The following is a 20,638-nucleotide window of genomic DNA, read 5'->3' on the forward strand; positions in this document are numbered from 1 at the left end:
ACATCAGAAAGAGCATCTTTGTGTCTGCACCCCAAAGGAATCAGAAATTCCCCAGTGGGCACCAACTACGCAATGAAAAGTTGGGACACAAGAACCTATGAGTAACTGCACATCCCCTAGACGGATCCCTGCGTTATCCAGCCCTCAGTGGCACAAAAATTAAAAAACAACCGTCGAAGCAGCATCGTGGACTGTGGAGACAAAATCATCACAAATCCCTGGAAAGGAGATATTCACGCTACCCCCGTCGTCACAAACACGGAGGTATGCAGCTTCCGGCTCGAGCAATGAGCGAAGCTATCTCTGGAAAGGGGGTACTCACTGCTTACCGTTGTCACAAGGGTACTTAGCTTCCGGCTCGAACAAAGAGTGAAGCTAAGCCTGGAGAGGCGGTACTCACAGCTTCCAGCTTGGGCAGCAAGCAAAGCAAAGCCTGGAGAGGCGAAACTCACACTGCTCACCGTCGTCACAAAGGTGCTTAGTTTCCGGCTCGAACAAAGAGCGAGACTAAGCCTGGAGAGGCGAAACTCACACTGCTCACCGTCGTCACAAAGGTGCTTAGTTTCCGGCTCGAACAAAGAGCGAGACTAAGCCTGGAGAGGCGAAACTCACACTGCTACCGTTGTCACAAGGGTAATTAGCTTCCGGCTCGAACAAAGAGTGAAGCTAAGCCTGGAGAGGCTACTCGACAATTTTCCACCGGAAGACGCTACAAGTCAGAAGGTCGGCGCATCACCCGGACAATTGGGTCAACTCCTTTACTTGTCAGCCGATACACCAAAAGGCCGTCCGACTAAGTAAAGGGGGGGCAGCTGTAGACCCCTAAAATTGTCCGGGTCGGAAATAAAGCTTGAAGACTCTCGAAGACTGAAGGAAGATCAGCCAGAAGGACTCCTGGAAGGCCCTAGGAGGGTTCTCTGTAGGTCTAGAGGTCTTAGAATAGCCCAAAATAAGGAAGTGGAGGGAATGAAGCCCAATACGGCCGTACTGAACTTAATACGGCCGTATTGAAGCTTCAATACGGCCGCAGTGAACTCAATACGGCGTATTGAAGTTTCTGAAACTTCAATACGGCCGTACTGAAATCAATACGGCCGTATTGAAGCTTCAATACAGCCGCAGTGAACTCAATACGGGCGCATTGAAATTTCTGAATTTCAATACGGCCGTATTGAACTCAATACGACCGTATTGAAGTTCAAAAATTTCAATACGGCCGTATTGCTTCTGTAGGCCGTATTGCGCCTATTCCCTATAAATATGACGTCAATTGGACGTCATTCCACACTTTTTTAGATAGTTTCAACCCTCTCCTTGAGTATTCTGGGGTTTTTGAGCAGTGTTCTGCCCTAGAAATCACTCGGAGAGTTGATCCGACAAAGTTCTTGAGCCCCGAGCCATTTTGCTTGAGGATCGAACCTAGTCGAAGGGAAATCCTCCGGATTTCCATAGTTAAAAGTTTTTAGGAAGGAGCGAGCGAGCTTGTAGAGCGAGGGAACGCCAAAAAGCTTCCCAGTTTTACTCAATATATAAAAGCACGCTTCAAGAGGTTTCTTCTTAAATCCTTCCTTTTACTGCTTTCTGTGTGCATATTTAAACTGTCATCATGTAGATAGTTAATTTATAATTGCTTAGAATAAATAGGGGTAATTTAGTAATTTTACACTGTTATTTTAGAAATAATCTGTCATAGGGAACCCGAAAGGGGCGCTATGGGGTGCTAACACCTTCCCCACGCGTAACCGACTCCCTTACCCAACTCTGGTTGTAATGGCCAAAGTTGATTTATAAAATCAATTGCCTTATCTCTTTTTCCAATGTTTTGAGTAAAACATTGGTGGCGACTCCACGAACCCTTTTACTACGAAAACCACTAATCCATGGAGGGTCCCGCTTGGGATTAACATGGATTGGTAAGACATTTAATAAATAAATTGGATAAGATCGACAAGGTCTCAGTTTGAGAACAAGTCGTTCTAATAATCCAATACATTTTCAAAACTAAAATAAAAGCGAGCTCGACCGTCTTCGCGACCGCCGAGGCCCGTTTGGGCCGATGGCGACAATGCTTAACCTGACAACTACATTAATCATGCACATCTCATCTCAAAGCATTAAAATTTTGTTTCTTTTTAGTTAACTTATTGGTCAAAATTACCAGGGTTTTATAGGAGGTATGAAAACGAAGCAGTTATCTTTAGATCTTCACTTTGTCATGCACTTATAACATGAGGTTTGAACAATACAATCACTTGATCTAAATAAGTTATAAAGTTTATTTGATGGTCAATCTGAACTACTCTTAATAAGTCCCATGTCAGTAAGAAAAAAGAATTATCACTCAATGTCTTATTATAAAATGCACATTTCAAGATGTTTCAATTCATATCTTTCTCGAAATATGAAATGTAGCTTAATGTCTATTTAAAACTTTTATTTGTTTAAGATTTTCATTCGTATTCAAACTTTTTATTTTGAGCACTAGTACAAAATATGAAATTTACGTCATTGTATTCTCGTCGGACAAAGAAAAATTCGACGTAAAAAAAAATGTGGTGGCATTTTTGAAATTATAATCAAGTTTTTTACGACGGACACCACGAGGTCTGACGTAAAATTTGAAATCTACGTCGGATTTTAGCGAGACCCGACATAGATTTCAAATTTTACGTTGGACCTCGTGGTATCTGACGTAAAAAACTTACTACACATGTAGGTATATGTTATCAATTTGGTGCCTATTTTGACTCTGTCCAAAAAACCCTAACCTCACTCCCTCTCTTTGGCGCTGATCTCCGCCTCAAGCACACCCTCCTCCTCCACGCCTCCCTCCCAGACATTGCCCTCTACATCCTCGACCGTCAAGTACCTCGCTATCCAACGAAGCCTCCGCCACCTCCCTCTACCACGCCTACCGCATCGTTGTCGAGTGCACCGTCAAGTATCGCGCTGCCATCCTCGATGCCTCCTCCGCCGAGTACTATGTCACGGTCGACTACATCTGGCACGACCGCGTGGAAGCACTGGAGGGGCAGCATAGCAGGATCACCTCCTCTGGCGAGTTGGCGCAACGACGTCGAGGCTGCGATTTGGGATCTCATGGTGTCGTGGGGTTTGAGGGTTAGGGACACGTAAGGTTGTTTCGTGCGCGTAGAGGGCCAGAAAGACAGCCTCGAAGTCGACCTGGGGCTTCCAGTCGGCGACGTGGGAGAGGTAGACGCCGCTGATGATGGGGAGGATGGAAACCATTTTACGTCGGACATGGTGGATCTGACGTAAATTTACGTCTCTTGAATTTCCGTCAGACTTATTTACGACGTAAAATCCCCAAAATAACCGACGTAACCTCTTTTACACTAGTGGAGTTTAGAGATCATAGTCTATTTAATATTTCTAGTTTTATTTAGAAAGTTTTTCTTTTATTTTGTTTTAAGTTTAATTGGTTTTTTTTACACCAATTGAGTTTGATGATTATTCACTTACGACTTTGCTATTTAAAAAATAAACAAGGTCATCATAACAATTATAATGAAATTTAGGTTAATGTGTATTTAAGATTTCAATTTGTATTTAGACTTTTATATTGAGTTTAGTGGTTATAGTCTATTTAATATTTGTAGTTTTATTCAGACATCTTGTATTTTGTTTTGATTCAATGTTATTAAAATGTTCAATTTGATCCTATTATTTTTAAAAGGTTAAATTTAATCTTTTAAATTTTAGAAAAATGTTCAATGTTATCCTTTCACATAATTTCATTAACATTGTTAGTATCAATTTGAATAGAAGAGCAACATTGAATATTTTTTAAAAATTAAAGGACTAAATTGAACTTTTTAAAGATAATGGAACTAAATTAAATCTTAAAAATAAAATAAAAAGACTAAAAATATAATTTAGATATTCTTATAAATAGAAGGGTGCTTTTATATATAACTAAAACCTTCATTTTTTTTTTCTCATTCTCACCTCATTGAATTCCCAACTTTTTCTTTGACTTGTTTTAATTTAATGGGTCTAAACCAAAACTCATTGAACATGAATGTGTGGTTTAACTTAATGTCAAACTATCAACAACCCACAAATTCAAACATTCACAATAATAGTCTATAAAATTTCATAAGTCTTAACTTTAAATAATTTATAAATAACATAATTATAAATTAATAAATAAGTTATTAATAAAACATAGTAGTTTAAGATTTTTTGTGGTAGTCATTCAAAGCAACTTTGAAGAGTTGCAACTATTATAGAGATTTTGTGCTTAAAGTTGCTTGTATTGGGAAGAGTGAAAATAAGGAATGAGTACAAATGGTCCCATTGGAAGCAACAAAGTGAACTGCCATCATTGTGGAGCTCTTATAATTTATGGTAGATTGTAATTGGATGATTGTGTAAAATTATTTTAACTGTCAGTGTATCACCATTAAACTCAAATTTAATTGTTCAGGAACATCTAGTCTAAAAAAAGTTGTCTATCCAGAACAACCAATCTTGAACATCATTTTTTTTAACAATCAATATCAAACAATGTAAACTTCAAATGGGTGTTTCAGATTATATGTTTTGGAAAGATAAATTTTCAAAATTAAGGTATTTCAAAATTTATCTTTTAGTCCTTAAAGTTTGAAATATACTTTTTTAGTTAATATATTTATCTTTTTCAATCTTTTTTAGTTCCTATAGTTTAAGATATAAAAAATTTAGTTCCTACACTAGTAATTTTTTAATCTTTTAAGATTCCGTCGTTAAATTTTTTGCAATAGTCTCTTTCGTGTTGGCGTGCGTGACAAGGGTATTGATTTAACTTTGTGTATTTGATATCAAATTTATTTTGTTGGAGTTATTTTAAATTAAGTCTCTTGACACTTCGTGCTTCTTTTTGTACCCTTACCTACAATGCCCATTGTTAAGACACTCCTTTTTATCTTCACAAAATTGAAGACCTTTATTCCATCAACATCAAACAAACGTTGTTACCAAAAAAATAGTTAACGATATAGACTAAAAAGGTTAAAAAATTATATGTATTAGATTCTTAAAAATCATTTTAAATAAAATTTGATTTAGTTAAATTTTTTTTTTATTTTATATCATTAAAAAATATTTTGCAAAGTAATAATATAAAAAATATCTTAATTTATAAATTCATAAAAATAATTAAGTTAATAAATAAAGTATTGATGATATGTAAAAATGTAAGATTTTTTTAGACTCATTTAAAAACTGAAATAGAGATACTAAATTTGATAAAAGAATGTTTATAAAGATGCTTAAACTAAAAAGAATAAAAATGAGTGGTATGTATAAAAGAAACTCAGTTTAACACCTTAAAAAAGAATCTCCATTAGATATGACCTTAGATGAGAAAAATATTTATACTAATTTCAATGCATATGAAAAAAGGAGAGAGAAGTTATAAAGCTTATTAGTTTTTTATTTATTTTAAAAGTGTTTTTTAATAAAATAAATATTTTTTATTTTTATTGTCTAAACTATTTACTTTAGAAATTATTAATTTTCTATTTTTAAAAAGTAATTCTTATCGTTTCGAAAAATATCTTTAAATTTATCGTTTCGAAAAATATCTTTAAAAAGTAATTTTTTATAATTATTTTTCTTTGAATTTAAATAAATGACTTATTATTAAAATTACATCTATATTAATATATAAAAGGAATATTCTTTTTAATAATTACCTTAATCTCCATATTTTGTTAATTATTATATTTTTCTATTTTAAAAAATTAAAAGAAATAATATTTTTTTATCAAATTTAAGAACATAAAATTAATAAAATAATTATAATACTAATTAAATAAATATATTTTTATTATTTAATTTTTATTTTATTTTTAATAGAGATACAAAATGTCTAGATGATAATAAAGGGTTTAGAGTTTTATTGAATGAGAAGGCATAAATAAAATTAGTCATACGAGTTACCCAATTTTCCCCCCATAATTTTTGTTTAGTGCGGGGATATTTGAATTTGTTTTGGCTCCTATAAATTGAAACGGTGTTCGTAGACGTAAATCCACCGTGAACGTTTGAATCCCCAATTCAGCACTGCATCGTGAAGCCAAAATGGGGCATCAATACCACCAAGCAACAGATGGTCTTTTGAACCTTTTCACGAAAGCCAATCACGATCTCTCTTTGGTTCACCATCGCCTCGAAAAGGAGTTTCAGCACGTTTACCCTGACAACGTAAGAATAACACCTCATCGCTGTTTTCACCATTTTTCGAGTCCCTTCATTCACATTTCTTCGATTCCCTACTAAAACCAATCATTCGTTTTTGATGCTTAAACCTGAGTTGGGTTTTGCAGGCTAACCCTATGAAGTTGGTTTCTAGGATCAAGAAGGTTCAGGAAGATATAGAAATCTTGAAGGGGCAGTGCCATGAACTTCTGGCTGCTAAGCAGGTACTTGATTGTTAATTGTTCTCATTTTGGTGGTTATATAGATTTGAATTGATTGTTGCAAGTGATAGAGATGTGTGCTTAGAAGATAGGAATAAGGCATGTGTTTTGAAGTTAATGTAGCGGGTTCACTTGGGCAGGATTTGATCGATAAGGCTCAGAGAATTCTGGTTGAGAATAGGAATTTGGTGCAGCGTATGCAACCGCCCTTGGGCATCTCCGACACTGGTGAAGATGATGCTGCATTCACTAACTTCAAAGAGGTAATTGAGTGTGTTTTGTTATTTTTAATTGATTTGTTTTAAAGTTAGTCTTGATGTCTTCAAATAAATTAAGTAATGATAGTGTGTGTGTATCAGAGAGAAAGAGTTAATGTGTTCTTTTTTAAATTGATTTTCTGAAGTTAGTCCTTCAGTGTCTTTAAACAGATGGTGTAGTGAAAGTGTTAGTGTATCTTTTGCATTTTAATTTTTTGAAAGTTAGTTCTTCAGTGACTTTAAACAAGTTAAAAAATGTCCAATATGTTGAAGATCTCACGACGACTAGAGATGAAACCATAATAATGTATATAAGTGGAGAGTAATTTTCACCTTATGAGTCAATTTTGTAAGGTTGTGTTAGGTTCCAAACCACTTTCTAAGATAATATCATAGCTTATTCTAGTTGTTCTTGTTGTTGGGCTTATTAGGTTATCTGTTCTCGAACTACCCATAGATGTCCAGTCCAGCAAGCTTCACTCTCAAGATGTCAAATTCTCAATGTGAGGGAAGTGTGTTGGAGATCTCACATTGGCTAGTGATAATCCTAATAAAGTGTATATAAGTAGAGAGTAATCCTCATCTTACAGATCGATTTTATAGGGTTGACGGTTGAGTTAAACTTCAATCCATTTTCTCAAGACTATAGTTTGGATGTATATTTTTCTCATGAATTACTAAGAAGTGCATAACGGTTCATTTAGCCTTTCAAGAGGAGTTTTAGTTGTTCAAGAAAAAGTAACTGTTCTAGGCTATGATTTCATGGCAGAATGAAAAGTTATAGTTCAAAAAATCAAATGTAGTCTCTTCCATTTTGAAGGTATCAAAGTGGAACATGATGGTAATTTATCCACGTGTATTTATTTTATCTCTAAGGTTTCCTGCTTTCCAAGTGGCGCTTCAAGTGTTTACACCGTTTGCCAGCAAGCAACCAATATGAACCGAGTTAGGGGCTTTGCTTACAAGTTTTTTGCAAGCATGGATGTCCTTGGGTAGTGTTCATGTTGCTTTGCCTACATAATCAAGGGTCTTCTTGTTTCAACTAAACTTAATACTTAAGTGGAAAAGAATACATTCTCGTTCTGTTTCCATCTTTTTGCATTTCTGTTATGCCATGCTGGTGTAAAATGATTTCATCCCAAATTTTGTATCTCACCACTTTTCACCTAGTCAGTCAAATCAAACTAAGTGTACTTGCAATGGTTTTTACACAATTTTAATTGATTTTGCAGGTAATTGAAGAAAGGACAGCACGAGTAAGATCCAAAACAGGTAAGGAGTTTCAAGGATTTATTATCTTGAAAAGTATCCACGTTTTAATTTGACAACCTTATTTAATTGATATGTGTGTCATTATGGAATAGCGAAATTTACTGGATGTCAATCCAATGGTTTGCATTAAATATCTATTTTATGCAAAAAAAAATAAATGATTATTGAGAGGACAATAAATTGTGGTTTTATTGATTTCACTTTAGAAGTGGTCATTTGGGGATTTGTTATTTATGACTCCAGTTGATGGTTTCTTAACATCTTTTCTCATCTTCATCTTTTTGGCTTCATGAATTTGAATACCCTTGTGGCACAATTTGAATTTGCGGTAGTTAGTAGGTCTGGACGAGTGGCTAAGTGTTGGTTCATGTGGTAAAGAAAGGGAAATGGAGTTGAGATAGACATCTGCTGTGATGAGTTCAAGGACAAAAAAGGGGAGAAATTGAGCTTGGGGTTGAGGGAGTTGTTGAGTCTCCAACTAAATGTGTTACCACTTCAGGCTCAACTGCTCAAGGTTTGTGAAACAATTGTTTTTTAGCCTTGGAAGGAACAGCTTCACCTTGTTGTAGTGGGGCAACTACATATAGCCCTGTAGGAAGAGTGATAGATTGAAGAAGAAATTGGATTGTTATTCTCAATGAATCAGAATAGACACATGAACAAATTGTCATGAGCTAATTTTCCTTGAAGCTTAAACCATTACCTGTAGGCTGAAGGTTCATGATTGGTTTTATATCTAAGCAGATGATAGAATGAAGCCACTGTTTATGATGTTATCAATTTCTGCATTTTAGAAGTTGATTGTAGTAGCACCTTGGAATTAGTTGGTCTAAATAGTACGTAGTGTTTCAAACCACCAGATACCTAATCTGTAGCAAATTTCAAATTATTAATCTCTAGGATGTAGAAATCCACCTCAAAGTTGTAGCCTTGTATGGGATGATCTCTAGTTGTTCATCCTTTAGTCAGACTAGATGTACCTTATTCCCCATTACTTAAAAAATTCTTGGATGATTTAGTGAGTTCCAAGTTCTGTATCAATCTCCTAGCCACATTTGTCATTATGAAGTTATGTGTGCTTCCATGATCAATGTGAATGGATTTTTTCTTGCATTCCCTTTAAGTCACAAGGTGATAGGGTGGAACTGACTTGTCAGTGCCTAAGTTCCTCTCTGTACATTTCATGCTGTTTCTATTTTTAACTTGTGTTGGTAAGAGAGTTATAACAGTTTCCACTATGCACCAGCTATTCATCTTGTTGCAACAGTTTTAACTTCTAAACTTCAGAAGTCACATGCCCGGGATGGTGTGCCTCATCATTTTCTCTTGTATAGCTTTTGCTTTTTGTATCAAAGGGAAGGGCTATCCAAGAATTTGGAATGACTACCATGGAATCTGATTTATCGTAATGTGTGATCTTAAATAATTACTATGACACTGCAAAATTTCAGGAGTACATAATATGATCAATATGAATGGATTTTTTCTTGCATCCTTTAAGTCATAAGGTGCTATCATCTGTACACTGCTTGATTTCTGGAAAAATAATTTTCTTACTGAATATGTGTTGAATGCAGGGAATGAAACACATGATGCTGATTCTGGAGATATCAACAAACTACTATTCTCAGCTATAGATCAAAGTAATTGAACTGCTATCCAAGTATAGTATAGATGTTGCAGTTTATGCCAAGCTCCCTGAGTTTCACAAATGATACATACTGTAGACTAGTAGTAAGCTTCTAGCTGGTTATTCTTCTTTTAAGATGTAGCTATTCTAGGTTCCCTAACTGGTGTGCTTCTATTGTTGGAATGGCTAGCAGAAAACAAATTTGATTTTTACGTTAAGACGCAAAGAAATGAAATTGTGTACACAAACAATGATAGTATTAACAATGAACTCATTAACCATAATGTGATTCTTGCTTAATCCGATAAGGACCTAGTCACATGTATATGCTGAACATCCATAACCTTTGCAACAAGGTGGAAGGACATTTAGGAAAATCGACTTGACCAAAATAACCTTCAGAAATATATATCGGTGCCAGTAGTTGAAAGGAAATAGACTGCATCAAAAGTTTGAACATTGCTTATGTTGCATTGAAGCAATGACACAAGTTCATTTTGAATAAAAAGACAAAATATAATTTAGACATTTTTATAAATAGGAGGGTACTTCAATTTTTTTATATACAACTAAAACCTTCATTTTTTTTTCTCATTCTCACCTCATTGAATTCCCAACTTTTTCTTGTTTTAATTCAATGGGTCTAAACCAAAATTCATTCAATATGAATGTGTGGTTTAACTTAATGTCAAATTATCAAGAATCCACAAATTCAAACATTTACAATAATAGTCTATAAAATTTCATAAGTCTTAACTTTAAATAATTCATAGATAACATAATTATAAATTAATAAATAAGTTATTAATAAAATATATTAGTTTAAGATTTTTTGTGGTAGTCATACGAAGCAACTTTGAAGAGTTACAACTATTATAGAGATTTTGTGCTTAAAGTTTGTATTGGAAGAGTGAAAATAAGGAATAAGTAAAATTATTTTTATACTGTCAGTATATCACCATTAAACTCAACTTTAATTGTTTAGGAACACATAGTCCAAAAAAAAGTTGTCTATCCAGGACAACCAATCTTGAACATCATTTTTTTTTTAACAATCAATATCAAACAATGTAAATTTGAAATGGGTGTTTCAGAATATGTTTTGGAAAGACATTTTTTAAATTAAGGTATTTCAAAATTTACCTTTTAGTCCTTAAAGTTTGTAATATACATTTTTAGTTAATATATTTATATTTTTCAATTTTTTTTAGTTTCTATAATTTAAGATAAATATTTTTAGTTTCTACACTTGTAATTTTTTAATCTTTTTAGTTTCTGCCGTTAAATTTTTTGGAAGTCTCTTTCGTGTTGATGTGACAAGGCATTGATTTAACTTTGTGTATTTGATATCAAATTTATTTCGTTGGAGTTATTCTAAATTAAGGGAGGTGTATTGGTTTAGGATTTCGTAGGATTTTAAAAGACTTTTTTTGAGTAAAAAAGTCCATTGGTATTCAATCAGGATTTTATGTCACTTAAAAACAATCCAGTGGTATTCAATCTGGATTTTCAAGATTTTTTAAAGAGTCCATTAAAATTCACTGGTATTCATTTGAGATTTTTTACAACTTAAAAACAATCCATTGGTATTCAAAAATATAAGGATTTTAAAGGATTGTTGTGTGAGAGAGATTTTGAAGGACTTTCTTGTGTTATCTATAAATATCAGATTCATAAAATAATCCCATCCAAACCCAACGGATTTTGAAGGATTGTTTGAAGTGATTTTTCAAGTGTTTCAATAATTTTCAAGTGAGTTTTTCATTTTTTTTTCTATGCTCCTGTCTTCTCTATTTTTTCTCTACTAATAATACTATACTATTGTTCATTGCTCATATATAATATTGTAGAACTGTTCTCATCCCATTCTCCTATTTTGTGAAACTCTGATATGTAAATGATAGTGTCATTGACTTGCTCTATTTTTCTGTTCGTTCTCTTTAATTAACTTGCTTTATTTTATTCTATGTAGTTGAATTTGTTCCTTTATATAACAAAAAAAATGCTTGAAATTTCAACTTTTAAGTGATAATTGTTTTATAACACACGTCAAGAAAAGAAAAAGGTGAAAGATGAAATTGATATCATAATCTCTAAATATATATATATATATATATATATATATATATATAAGATGAATTTGTTAGGGTTTCTGTGAGTAGAATGAGATGAAAATAGATCTTAGTTGGGAGAAGAACCCTCTCAGCATAAAAAGTACGAACTCTCTCATTCCTTTGAATTTGTTACTCTTATCCCTCCTTTTATGACTCAACAATTATTTTATTTTATTTACTATGAATTTTTCTTTTTATTTTTATATTGTGAAATTAAGATTTTTTTTATATTTTTAAAAAAGAAAATTAAATAAGACATTGCAGTATCTAATTTTTTAGGGTTTAGGATTTATGCCTTCATTAGCTTATTTTTAAAAAAATGAAATATTGTTAAAATATTTTCTCAGTATCGAATATAATGATTTTTTTATATAAAAAATTATCTTTTGTTTCTATATTTTTGTTTTTATATTTTTTTTATAATGATCGAGATATTTGATCCATTTGGATAGTCAAGATATATCCGATCTTGTATAATTGGTGTGCTTCTAAAAATAATAATATAATTTTATTGATTTTGTCTCTTATCCATAATTATTTATATAACTAGTTTCAACATATATTATTTTAGTAATTCAAATCGGAGATTCACAAGGAAATAATAAAGAAAAAGGAAAAGAGAAAGAAAACTATGAAGCTTGGACCAAGGAGGATTTCGATGAATTGTTACAATTGATAGTGGATGCTATAAAAAGATGATAGAATATTATGGAGAATTATTATTATTATTTATCTAGACATTATTATTATTTTTTTATTATTTTTATCTTTGACTCTTTTTAAATTTGAATGTATGAATTTTTTTTAAATCTTATCAAATGTCAAAACTCCACAAAATCCCACAGAATCCATTAAAATCCTGATTTAAAAGTCTTGTAGAATCCATTAAAATCCTGATTTTAAATCTTGTAAAATCCTGCAAAATCTTAAAAGTCATGAAAATCCTGCAAAGTCTTTTAAAATCTGCAGGATTTTTTTTCACTAAAAAAGTCCTTTAAAATCCTAATCCAATACACCCCCCTAAGTCTCTTGGCATTTCTGGCTTCTTTTTGTACCCTTACTTACAATGCTCATTGTTAAGACACCCCTTTTTTATCTTCACAAAATTGAAGACCTTTATTCCATCAATTTATTCCTTTTTTAGAAACAAAAAAAAAAATTCAATTTGGTTCTTTAATTTAAAAAAAAAAGTCTAATGTGATCCTTCTGTCCAAATTAATACTAGTGATTTTAATGAAATTAAGTGAAATGACAAAATTAAACATTTTTATGAAAATTAGAGTACCAAATTAAACATTTAAAAATAAAGGATCAAATTGAATATTTTAAATGATTCAATTTTTCCATCTAATTTTCAAATGATATTCAATATAATCCTCCAATCGAATTTCATTATCATTGTTAATATTAATATAGACAGAAGAACACCATTTAACAATTTTAAAAATTAGAGGATCAAATTAAATTATTTAAAATAAAAAAAAACAAATTAAATCTTAAAAATAATTAAAAGAACCAAAATATAATTTAGTGAAAAATATTTTGACAATTATGTAATTTTATAAAAATGACAATCACCGGTAACTTAAAATAGCTGGGTGCAGAAAGAAAAAACCATAAGAAAAAGAAAAAACGGTGTAAGAATAATATGGGCCGGTTCTTGCTATCACAACCTACGTCGTTGTAGCCCAAACGCGACAACGTTTTGCCACAAGTCGAAAAATTCTTGCAAACGGCACTTTCGAAAGGAACGGTAGAAGCAAGTTGTATCGCCATGGATTGAGATCGAGGAAGACGAAAAATTCAGATCGGATCGAACAAGTTGAGAAAGAAGCGAAGATGGGAAAGGAAAGTAGCAGCAGCAGCAGCAGCAACCCGGTTCAGGTGTTCCAGTGGCTGAACCGGATGGTCTCAGAACCTTATTATCTCTTCCATTTCTTAACTTTCTTCTCCTATTTAATCGTTCGCAGCTCCGCAACTCAAGTCCTAGCGCCTCATGTCACCCACCATCTTCTTCGTCGCGTAACACACTCTCTCTCTCTCACACTCGCACGTGTCACTTTGCAGATTGCGTACTTTACTCGTTCCTTCGTTTGCAGGAAATACAAACGCTGCTGGTTTTCGCTATGTTGGCTCTCGTCAAGGTGCCTGCTACTGAAATCAGATCGAATTTGTGCTAGATTCCAGTGTTCGCATCTGAATTGAGTTAAATTGAATTCGATATTCCTCGTTTGCATAAAAATTTAGGGTAAAACTTAGGTACAGTTGTGCGGTTGGTGCTGTTATCCAATCACTTCTGGAGTTTTGCATTAAATGCACTTGCATGATACCAAGATAAAACACCAATTTTGATTGGGGAACAACTCCTGTAACTAAGTTTTGTCCAAAACTTACTAGATGATCGTGTGAATAGTAATTGCTGTCACTTTGTTGTAGACTTATTATATGCGTTGCGTATACCACTGTAATATTTCTCTGGATTTTTTTTATATAAATAAATATAATGTAAATTGCTGGTTATGTAATTGAACTATTGGGAGTTATAAGGTGGGAAAGTGGTTTGAGGGAGGGACACAGGGCTTAAGTGATAAGGAGGAGTTGGTTTCGAATCCTTCTTTTAACATAACAATTAACTACTAACATTTGCTATAAAAAAATAAATAAATAAATCAACTATTGGTCCTGTGCATGCCATAAAAAGGCTAATGGGAATTCCATGTGACTAGTGTATGGTGAAATTAATCACAGTTTTAATCTCCAATTATGCCATGAGTTACCTGAGAAAACCGGGTGTAATTGGGAAAGTTGGTTTAAATTAATGCAACTACAGTAAATCATGTGACATTTCGGTTAGCCTTTTAGGGTTTGGATAAATTTCTCGAAAAGTATTTATAGGAGAAGAAGATAGAAAGGAAAAGTGAAATAAACTTTTTCAAAGCTAAAATTAGCATAGACATGAGTTAAAAATAAGCATAGACATGAGTTAAAAATAAGCATAGACATGAGTTAAAAATAAGTTTGTGGAAAAGTTAATATAAGAGAGCTTCTGTAAATTAACTTGTGTAAACTAATTTTAGATTATGTAGAAGCTTATTTAATTTTTTCTTCTCCTATAAGTGCTTCTAGAGAAGTTTATCCAAATAGAACCTTAAAAGTTTGCTTAATGAAAGGGGGTTTTGTGCATTAAATGAGAATGGAGTAAAGTTAAAGTGTTTTAGCTTCCATTTAGCCAAAAAGAATCTTTCTACATTCATGAATCAAAATATTCTAGTTTTGTCTTATGTGCTAGTGAGATTCTCTGTTATAATATCTTGTGTTGATTTGAGTGGATATATTCCATCATCAACTGATGTGTCACATACTTCTGTTTTCAACCTTGGACATATGTGTGCATTCACTGCATTGTATTCAATTCTATCATTTTTCTGTTTTAGGGAGTAAAAGAAGAGACATGGGAAGCCTTTATAGCTGATGCACTTTTCCTTGCCAAGGTGATTGTCATGGATGTGTTTGCAAAACTCTTACAGCTTCCTTCTTTGATTCCTACATCATTTCCCCCTTCCCCCTTTTGTTATTATTAGTAAGATAGGGTTTTGACATTTTTATTTATAATTTGAACTTGAATTTGTCATATACCATAATACTATATCTTTAGTCTAATTAGATGCGTATTGAACTGTTAATCATGCATTATCATGATTTTCCTGTTCTTCATTTATTATTAGCAATTGCACAGTTTTGGTTGTGAACAAAAGTAATGCACATGTTTCATGTGTTAAATCAATTTCTAGCTGCAAACTACCTGTGGTTTCATCTCTTTCTATGTCTATGCGGAAGTTCTCAAACCTTCTATCTTATTTTAATATTTCCAGATTTGTCTTTTTCTCCTAGCCTTTACAATGGATCGACGCTTAGCCATTTGGTATATTCTTGTATTTTTAGGTGGGTAGTTTCCTCTTATTTTGTGATTGTTAAGCACTGTTTCATTTTATTCACACCGCATTTAGTTTTCCTGTAATAGAATATCAACTACTAAGTATGTACCATGAACCATGAGACTTTTACTTTGGTTAATTAACATCTTATATATTTTTTCATCATTTTTTAACGGTGTAAAATCGATTGTTCTTGCTTTTTCCATTCTGATGGTAATAAGTCCAATGTGTGTGTTGGATATCTGCTGAAAGTTAATTACAAACTGTGATTCTATAACTCCATTTAATATATGCTTAGTTATGATTATTTTCTGTGTTGCAGTGATACATATGTTAACTCAACAACCTCCATTCGAAGGACTAGGTACTGTTAGTTGGGTTTGGCTGATTTTCCTTTACGATTTTGAAGGACTAGGTACTGTTAGTTCATTATTTTATAATTTGATATCATATAATTAAATTCTGTTTCTCTTTGATTAATTCTTACAGGTACATGTAGCAAGCTAACACCATTGCAGTTGGAAAGCCTTCTGACAGAGGGGACCACTACAAGATTGTGGCTGGTGCGTATCTTTAGTTGAATCAAATTGCTATCTGAATCTTTTGAAATCTGTTGTTAGTTTAGTGAATGCACAATGATGATGACCTCTGGAAACAGTGTGGTTCAATAGCTATATTTACATAATGTATTAATTATTATTATTATTTTTTTTTTATCAATTTTGTGTTTTTTTAAGGCATTTTTTGGGGGAATTCATGGGTGTAAAATGTGGTAGGTGAGAAGAATTTACTTCTGTTTTTTTCCCTTTATGTAATTTAATGGTCAATTAGTAATGCATATTGGTGTGAGTGTTCAATAGCTATATAATGCATTTACTTATGTTTATGCAATTAAACCTATAATGCATGAAACTACCACACTACCCTTTTTTAAAGAGTGCAAAGTAATAATAGAAGACTAAGGAGGTCTTGTCGTTGTTTATGTTTTAGTTCTCTCGCTTTTTCCCTTAGTCTTATCCATTCTGCTTTCTTTGAGTTGGCAGGTGGAATTTCGTGCTTCATATTCACCTGCTTGCATTCGCTCAAGTCAGCAGTTTCCTGAGCTCTCAATTACGTATGCTTCTCTTTTGCCCTTTTTCTTGAACTATTCCTCCTCCCTTGAGTAAAAAGGGAAAATTACAGAAAATTTATGGTTGTTGTACTTTCTTACGTGATGTGAGTAGCTTTTGTGCTTTTAATCTACTTGGTTTATAAGCTGTCCAAATTTCCAGAGGTTTTTCAGTTTGTGTGAACTTTTTTTTTTTCTTTCTTTTATTCTATTTGTTTTTATATTTTTAAAATGCTAAAATGTAGAAAACAAATTTGGCTGTGTTTTTTTGGTTTTAATACATCAATTAGTTTCTGAACTTTTTGGAAATTCTTAATTAAGTTCCTAAACTTAAAAATATTGTAATTGAGTCCTTGATTTTTTTTATTTTTTGTAATTAATTTCTTGTAGATAATATGTGGTGGTTTCCTCTTTGGTAAGGTTTGTTATGTTGGACGTTCTTCCGGAGCACTTAAGGCTTTGCTTCAAGTTGATGCCATAGGCACAACTTTCCTACGTGTTTAATGCTACCTTTTCTTTTGTTTTCATTTGTAACCAAAAAAATAAATAAAAATAACATGATAAAATTAACAATTTGTGATGTTTTTTTTTTTTTTTTTTAATTTAAGGACCTAATTAAAAAATCTCAAAAAGTTCAGAGACTTGGTGATCCCTTTTTATTTTTTTATTTTATTTTATTTTATAATATTATTATTACAATATCAAGTTGCCACCACATTTTTCCTGAAAATTGATGGAAATGAATATTTGGTTTTGAAATTTGGCCCCGGTGTTAGAACTGTTTCCTGAGGTTTTCATTCAAACCTAACCAAATGCATTTTCAAATTTGTTTTCTGTTTAAATTGAAAATGGGAAAAGGAAATAAGCAAACTAAACACTAAAATATTTGACTTTTTAGAGATTCTACCATCAAATGCAAAGCAATCCCATTTTTTTCCCATTGTTTGCTTGGGGAAAAACTAAAAGTACATGAACTAGAGTTAATATCCCACATTATCTATGTAAAGGTATATGACTAAAATACTTCTTTTAATGACTTAGGCAAGTTTATTCATTGAGTTGGACTTTGGAACTGCGTTAGACCCAGCCTGTTCTGAATTCCAATATTGTATTAAAACCTATCAAATACCAGGAAATTATATCAGAGGAACTTCTTTACTGTATAGACAGCAACTATAGGAGGTCAACTAATTTGGTGAAGAACTTATATCCTGCATCAGCAATTTTCATGGAAAATTGTTGTGATAAGCAGCTTTTGACAATTTCCGTACATTCATGTCTCTGGCAGATACTCAAGCAAAAATTTATCATTTGGAATAGTTGATGTTGGTCTCTTTCCCAATGCTGCTGAAAAATTCGGAATATCGCTAAGTGGTACTGATATTAATTGATAATCATTTGAATTTGCATTTGCATTTCCTTTTTTCATTAAAAGTACTTAATTTCTTTCTGTTTTAGTTTTCTTGTTTCTCTAGTTGTTATTGTATAGCGAATAGGGAATTTATATGATTCCTTGTGTTGTGGTCAGGAAGCATGGGCCAGCTTCCAACATTTATCTTATTTGAGAATGCAGCTGAAGTTGCCCGCTTTCCAGAGTTGGATTTTGAAGCTACATATTTTCACCCTACGATTACAAAGGTATCTGTCGGATAAACTTTTCCTATAGATAAGAAAATAAGGTATAATGAGTTGGGTTTTTCTCCCATGTTAACTTGTGAATCTTAGTTTTTTGAAAAGTTAGATAAGAGAACTTTTATAAAAAATAAGTGCACAATTTGATTTTAATTTATGGGTGTTCAATTTATTTTACTTTATTTTTTTTTCTCTTATAAATACTTACAAAAAAGGTTTATGCATAAGCCTTTTTGGATATAGTGTTGAAAGGCTTTTAAGAGCTTCTCTATTGAAAATTAAGAGTAATTTTCAATAGAGAAGCTTTTAAAAATTCTTCAAAGCTGGTATCCAAATATAATCTTGTACAGCTAATGTATGCTTCGATTTTAAAACATTGTCCATGGGCTGTGTCATGATTCAAGTTGAGCATTGATCAATTAGTTGTTTCTGACCTAGAGTTTAACCGTTCATATGAACTGTGAGCTGCAGGGACTTCTTTCTCGACATTTTGAGCTTGATCGGTACCTTCTCGAATATATTAATGGTAAATAGGTAATTGCCTCGTAGTTCTAAACTTCTAATACTCCTTTTTCTGGATTGAGATTTGTTTAGGATGTAATGGAGCAAGTTGTACGAAATTTAGTCTCTTCACTCTAATATATGCTATAATTGCAGGTGGTCTAGCATCAATTCAAAGAAAATCAAATTTTTTTGGGTAAAGAATTCAAATTTTAGTTGAACAAAAAACTAATTTAGGATAAGAAATTCCTTCTAGTAAGCGGATTTACCTTGTTGGATACGTGAGAAATTACAATTTTTTAATCAAACGTAGTTAAAATAAATAGTTTTTTTTTTTTTTTTGGGGGGGGGGGGGGGGGGGAATGACATAACATTGAAGTTTTTCCCTATGCATATAAAATCAAAGAGCCACAAATGTGACTTGAAACTCATTTTATTTAAAAATATATTTATTTTAAAAATATTAGATGCATAAAATAGATTGAGGGAAGTTGTCCTAATTGTAAATTTGATGGAAAAAAAATCGTATGAAATAACATTTTTTTTTTTGAAAATGATTGAGATTCTAATTAGTGACGGTCACGGCCCACGATTAAAACATTTTTTTTAATAAATAGCTATTTAAGTTCGAATATCATAGCAAAAAATTAATTTTTTTTGTATGAAATTCAATTTACTATCACAAATATCATAGTGATGAAAAAGATTAAGAGATTCAATCTATTACAACACAATTTTAATATCATGATTTGAGGCTAGTATATATTTTTTAGATTTGTGATTTTAATTTCTTGATTTAATATCACAATTCTATTATCTCCAATTTTAACATGTCACAATTTTAATATTTAATTATTTATGATTTAATATAATTTTAATTTTCTAAAATAAATATATTTAGAAATGATAAATAATAATTTCACTTATAAAATATAATCTAACATGCACGTTTCCTTTTTTAATAGTAATTACTTAAAAGAATTTGAACGTGAGAAAAATTTTATTATTATTAAATTATACAAAACATAATTATAAACATTAATTAAAATATATAATTTTAAAGTTTGTACTAAATAAACTTCTTTATTAGAAAATGAAAAAGAATTTAACATAAATAAATAAAATATTATTTATAAATAAGAATGTGTTTATTATCATATTTTAAGAGTAGTATTTTATAACTCAATATGCAAAACTTCTCCAAAATTCCAAAGAATAGGATTACATGTGTAAATAGAAATTAATAAATAAATGCGTTTTTCAGTATGTTGTTAAAAGTTTTATTATTGACTATAGCTATAAAAGAAAAATTTTGAATGGGAGAGGAAAAAATTATTTCGATAAATTTTATACCTTTAAGATACTTTTTTTGGTTTAAGGGTATTTACTCGAAATCATCTAAGCTATGTTTTATGGGGCACTCAATCTCTCAAAAACGCTTGAAAGACGAGAATCCAAATGTGATTCCCTGTAGTACTTGATGCTCAACACCTCATCGTGTGAGAATAAAGACAAATTTTATTGAAAATACTTGGTGTTTAACATCCCATCATGTAAGAATAAAGACACAAATCTTATTGCAAAACGTCGTTATAGGAGCCTTTAAAACTAAAAATAATCGTTAAATAAGTGTCTGAATGTGTAACATATTAATCTTAAATTCAAAGTTTTTGAGTAAATTGAAGCCAAGCAAGCTGTCTTTTGGAGCATTCTCTTGATCCCTCAGAAACGTTCGGAGAGGATAACTCTACAAAGAAATTTGAG

At 31.9% G+C, this 20,638-nt stretch overlaps 2 protein-coding genes across 3 annotated transcripts; both read left to right on the forward strand.

Moving 5' to 3' along the window:
* The first annotated feature begins 5,925 nt into the window (after positions 1-5,925).
* LOC109793397 (spindle/kinetochore-associated protein) lies at positions 5,926-9,868 on the forward strand. The gene is made up of 5 exons (XM_020352863.3): positions 5,926-6,210; positions 6,333-6,428; positions 6,566-6,688; positions 7,915-7,954; positions 9,532-9,868. The coding sequence occupies exons 1-5, from the start codon at positions 6,088-6,090 to the stop codon at positions 9,603-9,605; spliced, it is 456 nt and encodes a 151-aa protein (XP_020208452.1). The 5' UTR covers positions 5,926-6,087; the 3' UTR covers positions 9,606-9,868.
* A 3,453-nt stretch (positions 9,869-13,321) lies between these two features.
* LOC109793395 (uncharacterized) lies at positions 13,322-19,230 on the forward strand. Of its 2 annotated transcripts, XM_083063897.1 has the most exons (11): positions 13,322-13,720; positions 13,798-13,842; positions 15,133-15,189; positions 15,571-15,640; positions 15,956-15,997; positions 16,123-16,196; positions 16,677-16,747; positions 18,030-18,115; positions 18,270-18,378; positions 18,845-18,907; positions 19,031-19,230. In XM_083063897.1, exons 1-11 carry the CDS (start codon positions 13,538-13,540, stop codon positions 19,092-19,094), a joined length of 864 nt encoding a protein of 287 aa, XP_082920023.1. In that variant the 5' UTR covers positions 13,322-13,537; the 3' UTR covers positions 19,095-19,230. The 2 variants fall into 2 exon arrangements, with proteins under 2 accessions (XP_082920023.1, XP_020208448.2); XM_020352859.3 differs by having other exon boundaries at positions 13,327-13,720; positions 18,270-18,379; positions 18,845-19,078.
* The last annotated feature ends 1,408 nt before the right edge of the window (positions 19,231-20,638 follow it).

This window comes from Cajanus cajan, chromosome 9 (genome assembly GCF_000230855.2).
Source record: "Cajanus cajan strain Asha chromosome 9, NIPB_CcT2T_4, whole genome shotgun sequence".
Taxonomy (NCBI): Eukaryota; Viridiplantae; Streptophyta; class Magnoliopsida; order Fabales; family Fabaceae; genus Cajanus; species Cajanus cajan.

What these genes read in the sequence shown, in the direction of transcription:
- LOC109793397 (XM_020352863.3), top strand. Translation starts at nt 6,088, where the DNA reads ATGGGGCATCAATACCACCAAGCAACAGATGGTCTTTTGAACCTTTTC. An exon ending in AGCACGTTTACCCTGACAAC is followed by an intron (nt 6,211 to 6,332) that starts GTAAGAATAACA and finishes TGGGTTTTGCAG; the next exon opens with GCTAACCCTATGAAGTTGGT. An exon ending in ACGAGTAAGATCCAAAACAG is followed by an intron (nt 7,955 to 9,531) that starts GTAAGGAGTTTC and finishes TGTTGAATGCAG; the next exon opens with GGAATGAAACACATGATGCT.
- LOC109793395 (XM_083063897.1), top strand. Translation starts at nt 13,538, where the DNA reads ATGGGAAAGGAAAGTAGCAGCAGCAGCAGCAGCAACCCGGTTCAGGTG. An exon ending in ACCTCCATTCGAAGGACTAG is followed by an intron (nt 15,998 to 16,122) that starts GTACTGTTAGTT and finishes TAATTCTTACAG; the next exon opens with GTACATGTAGCAAGCTAACA. An exon ending in CCACTACAAGATTGTGGCTG is followed by an intron (nt 16,197 to 16,676) that starts GTGCGTATCTTT and finishes TTGAGTTGGCAG; the next exon opens with GTGGAATTTCGTGCTTCATA.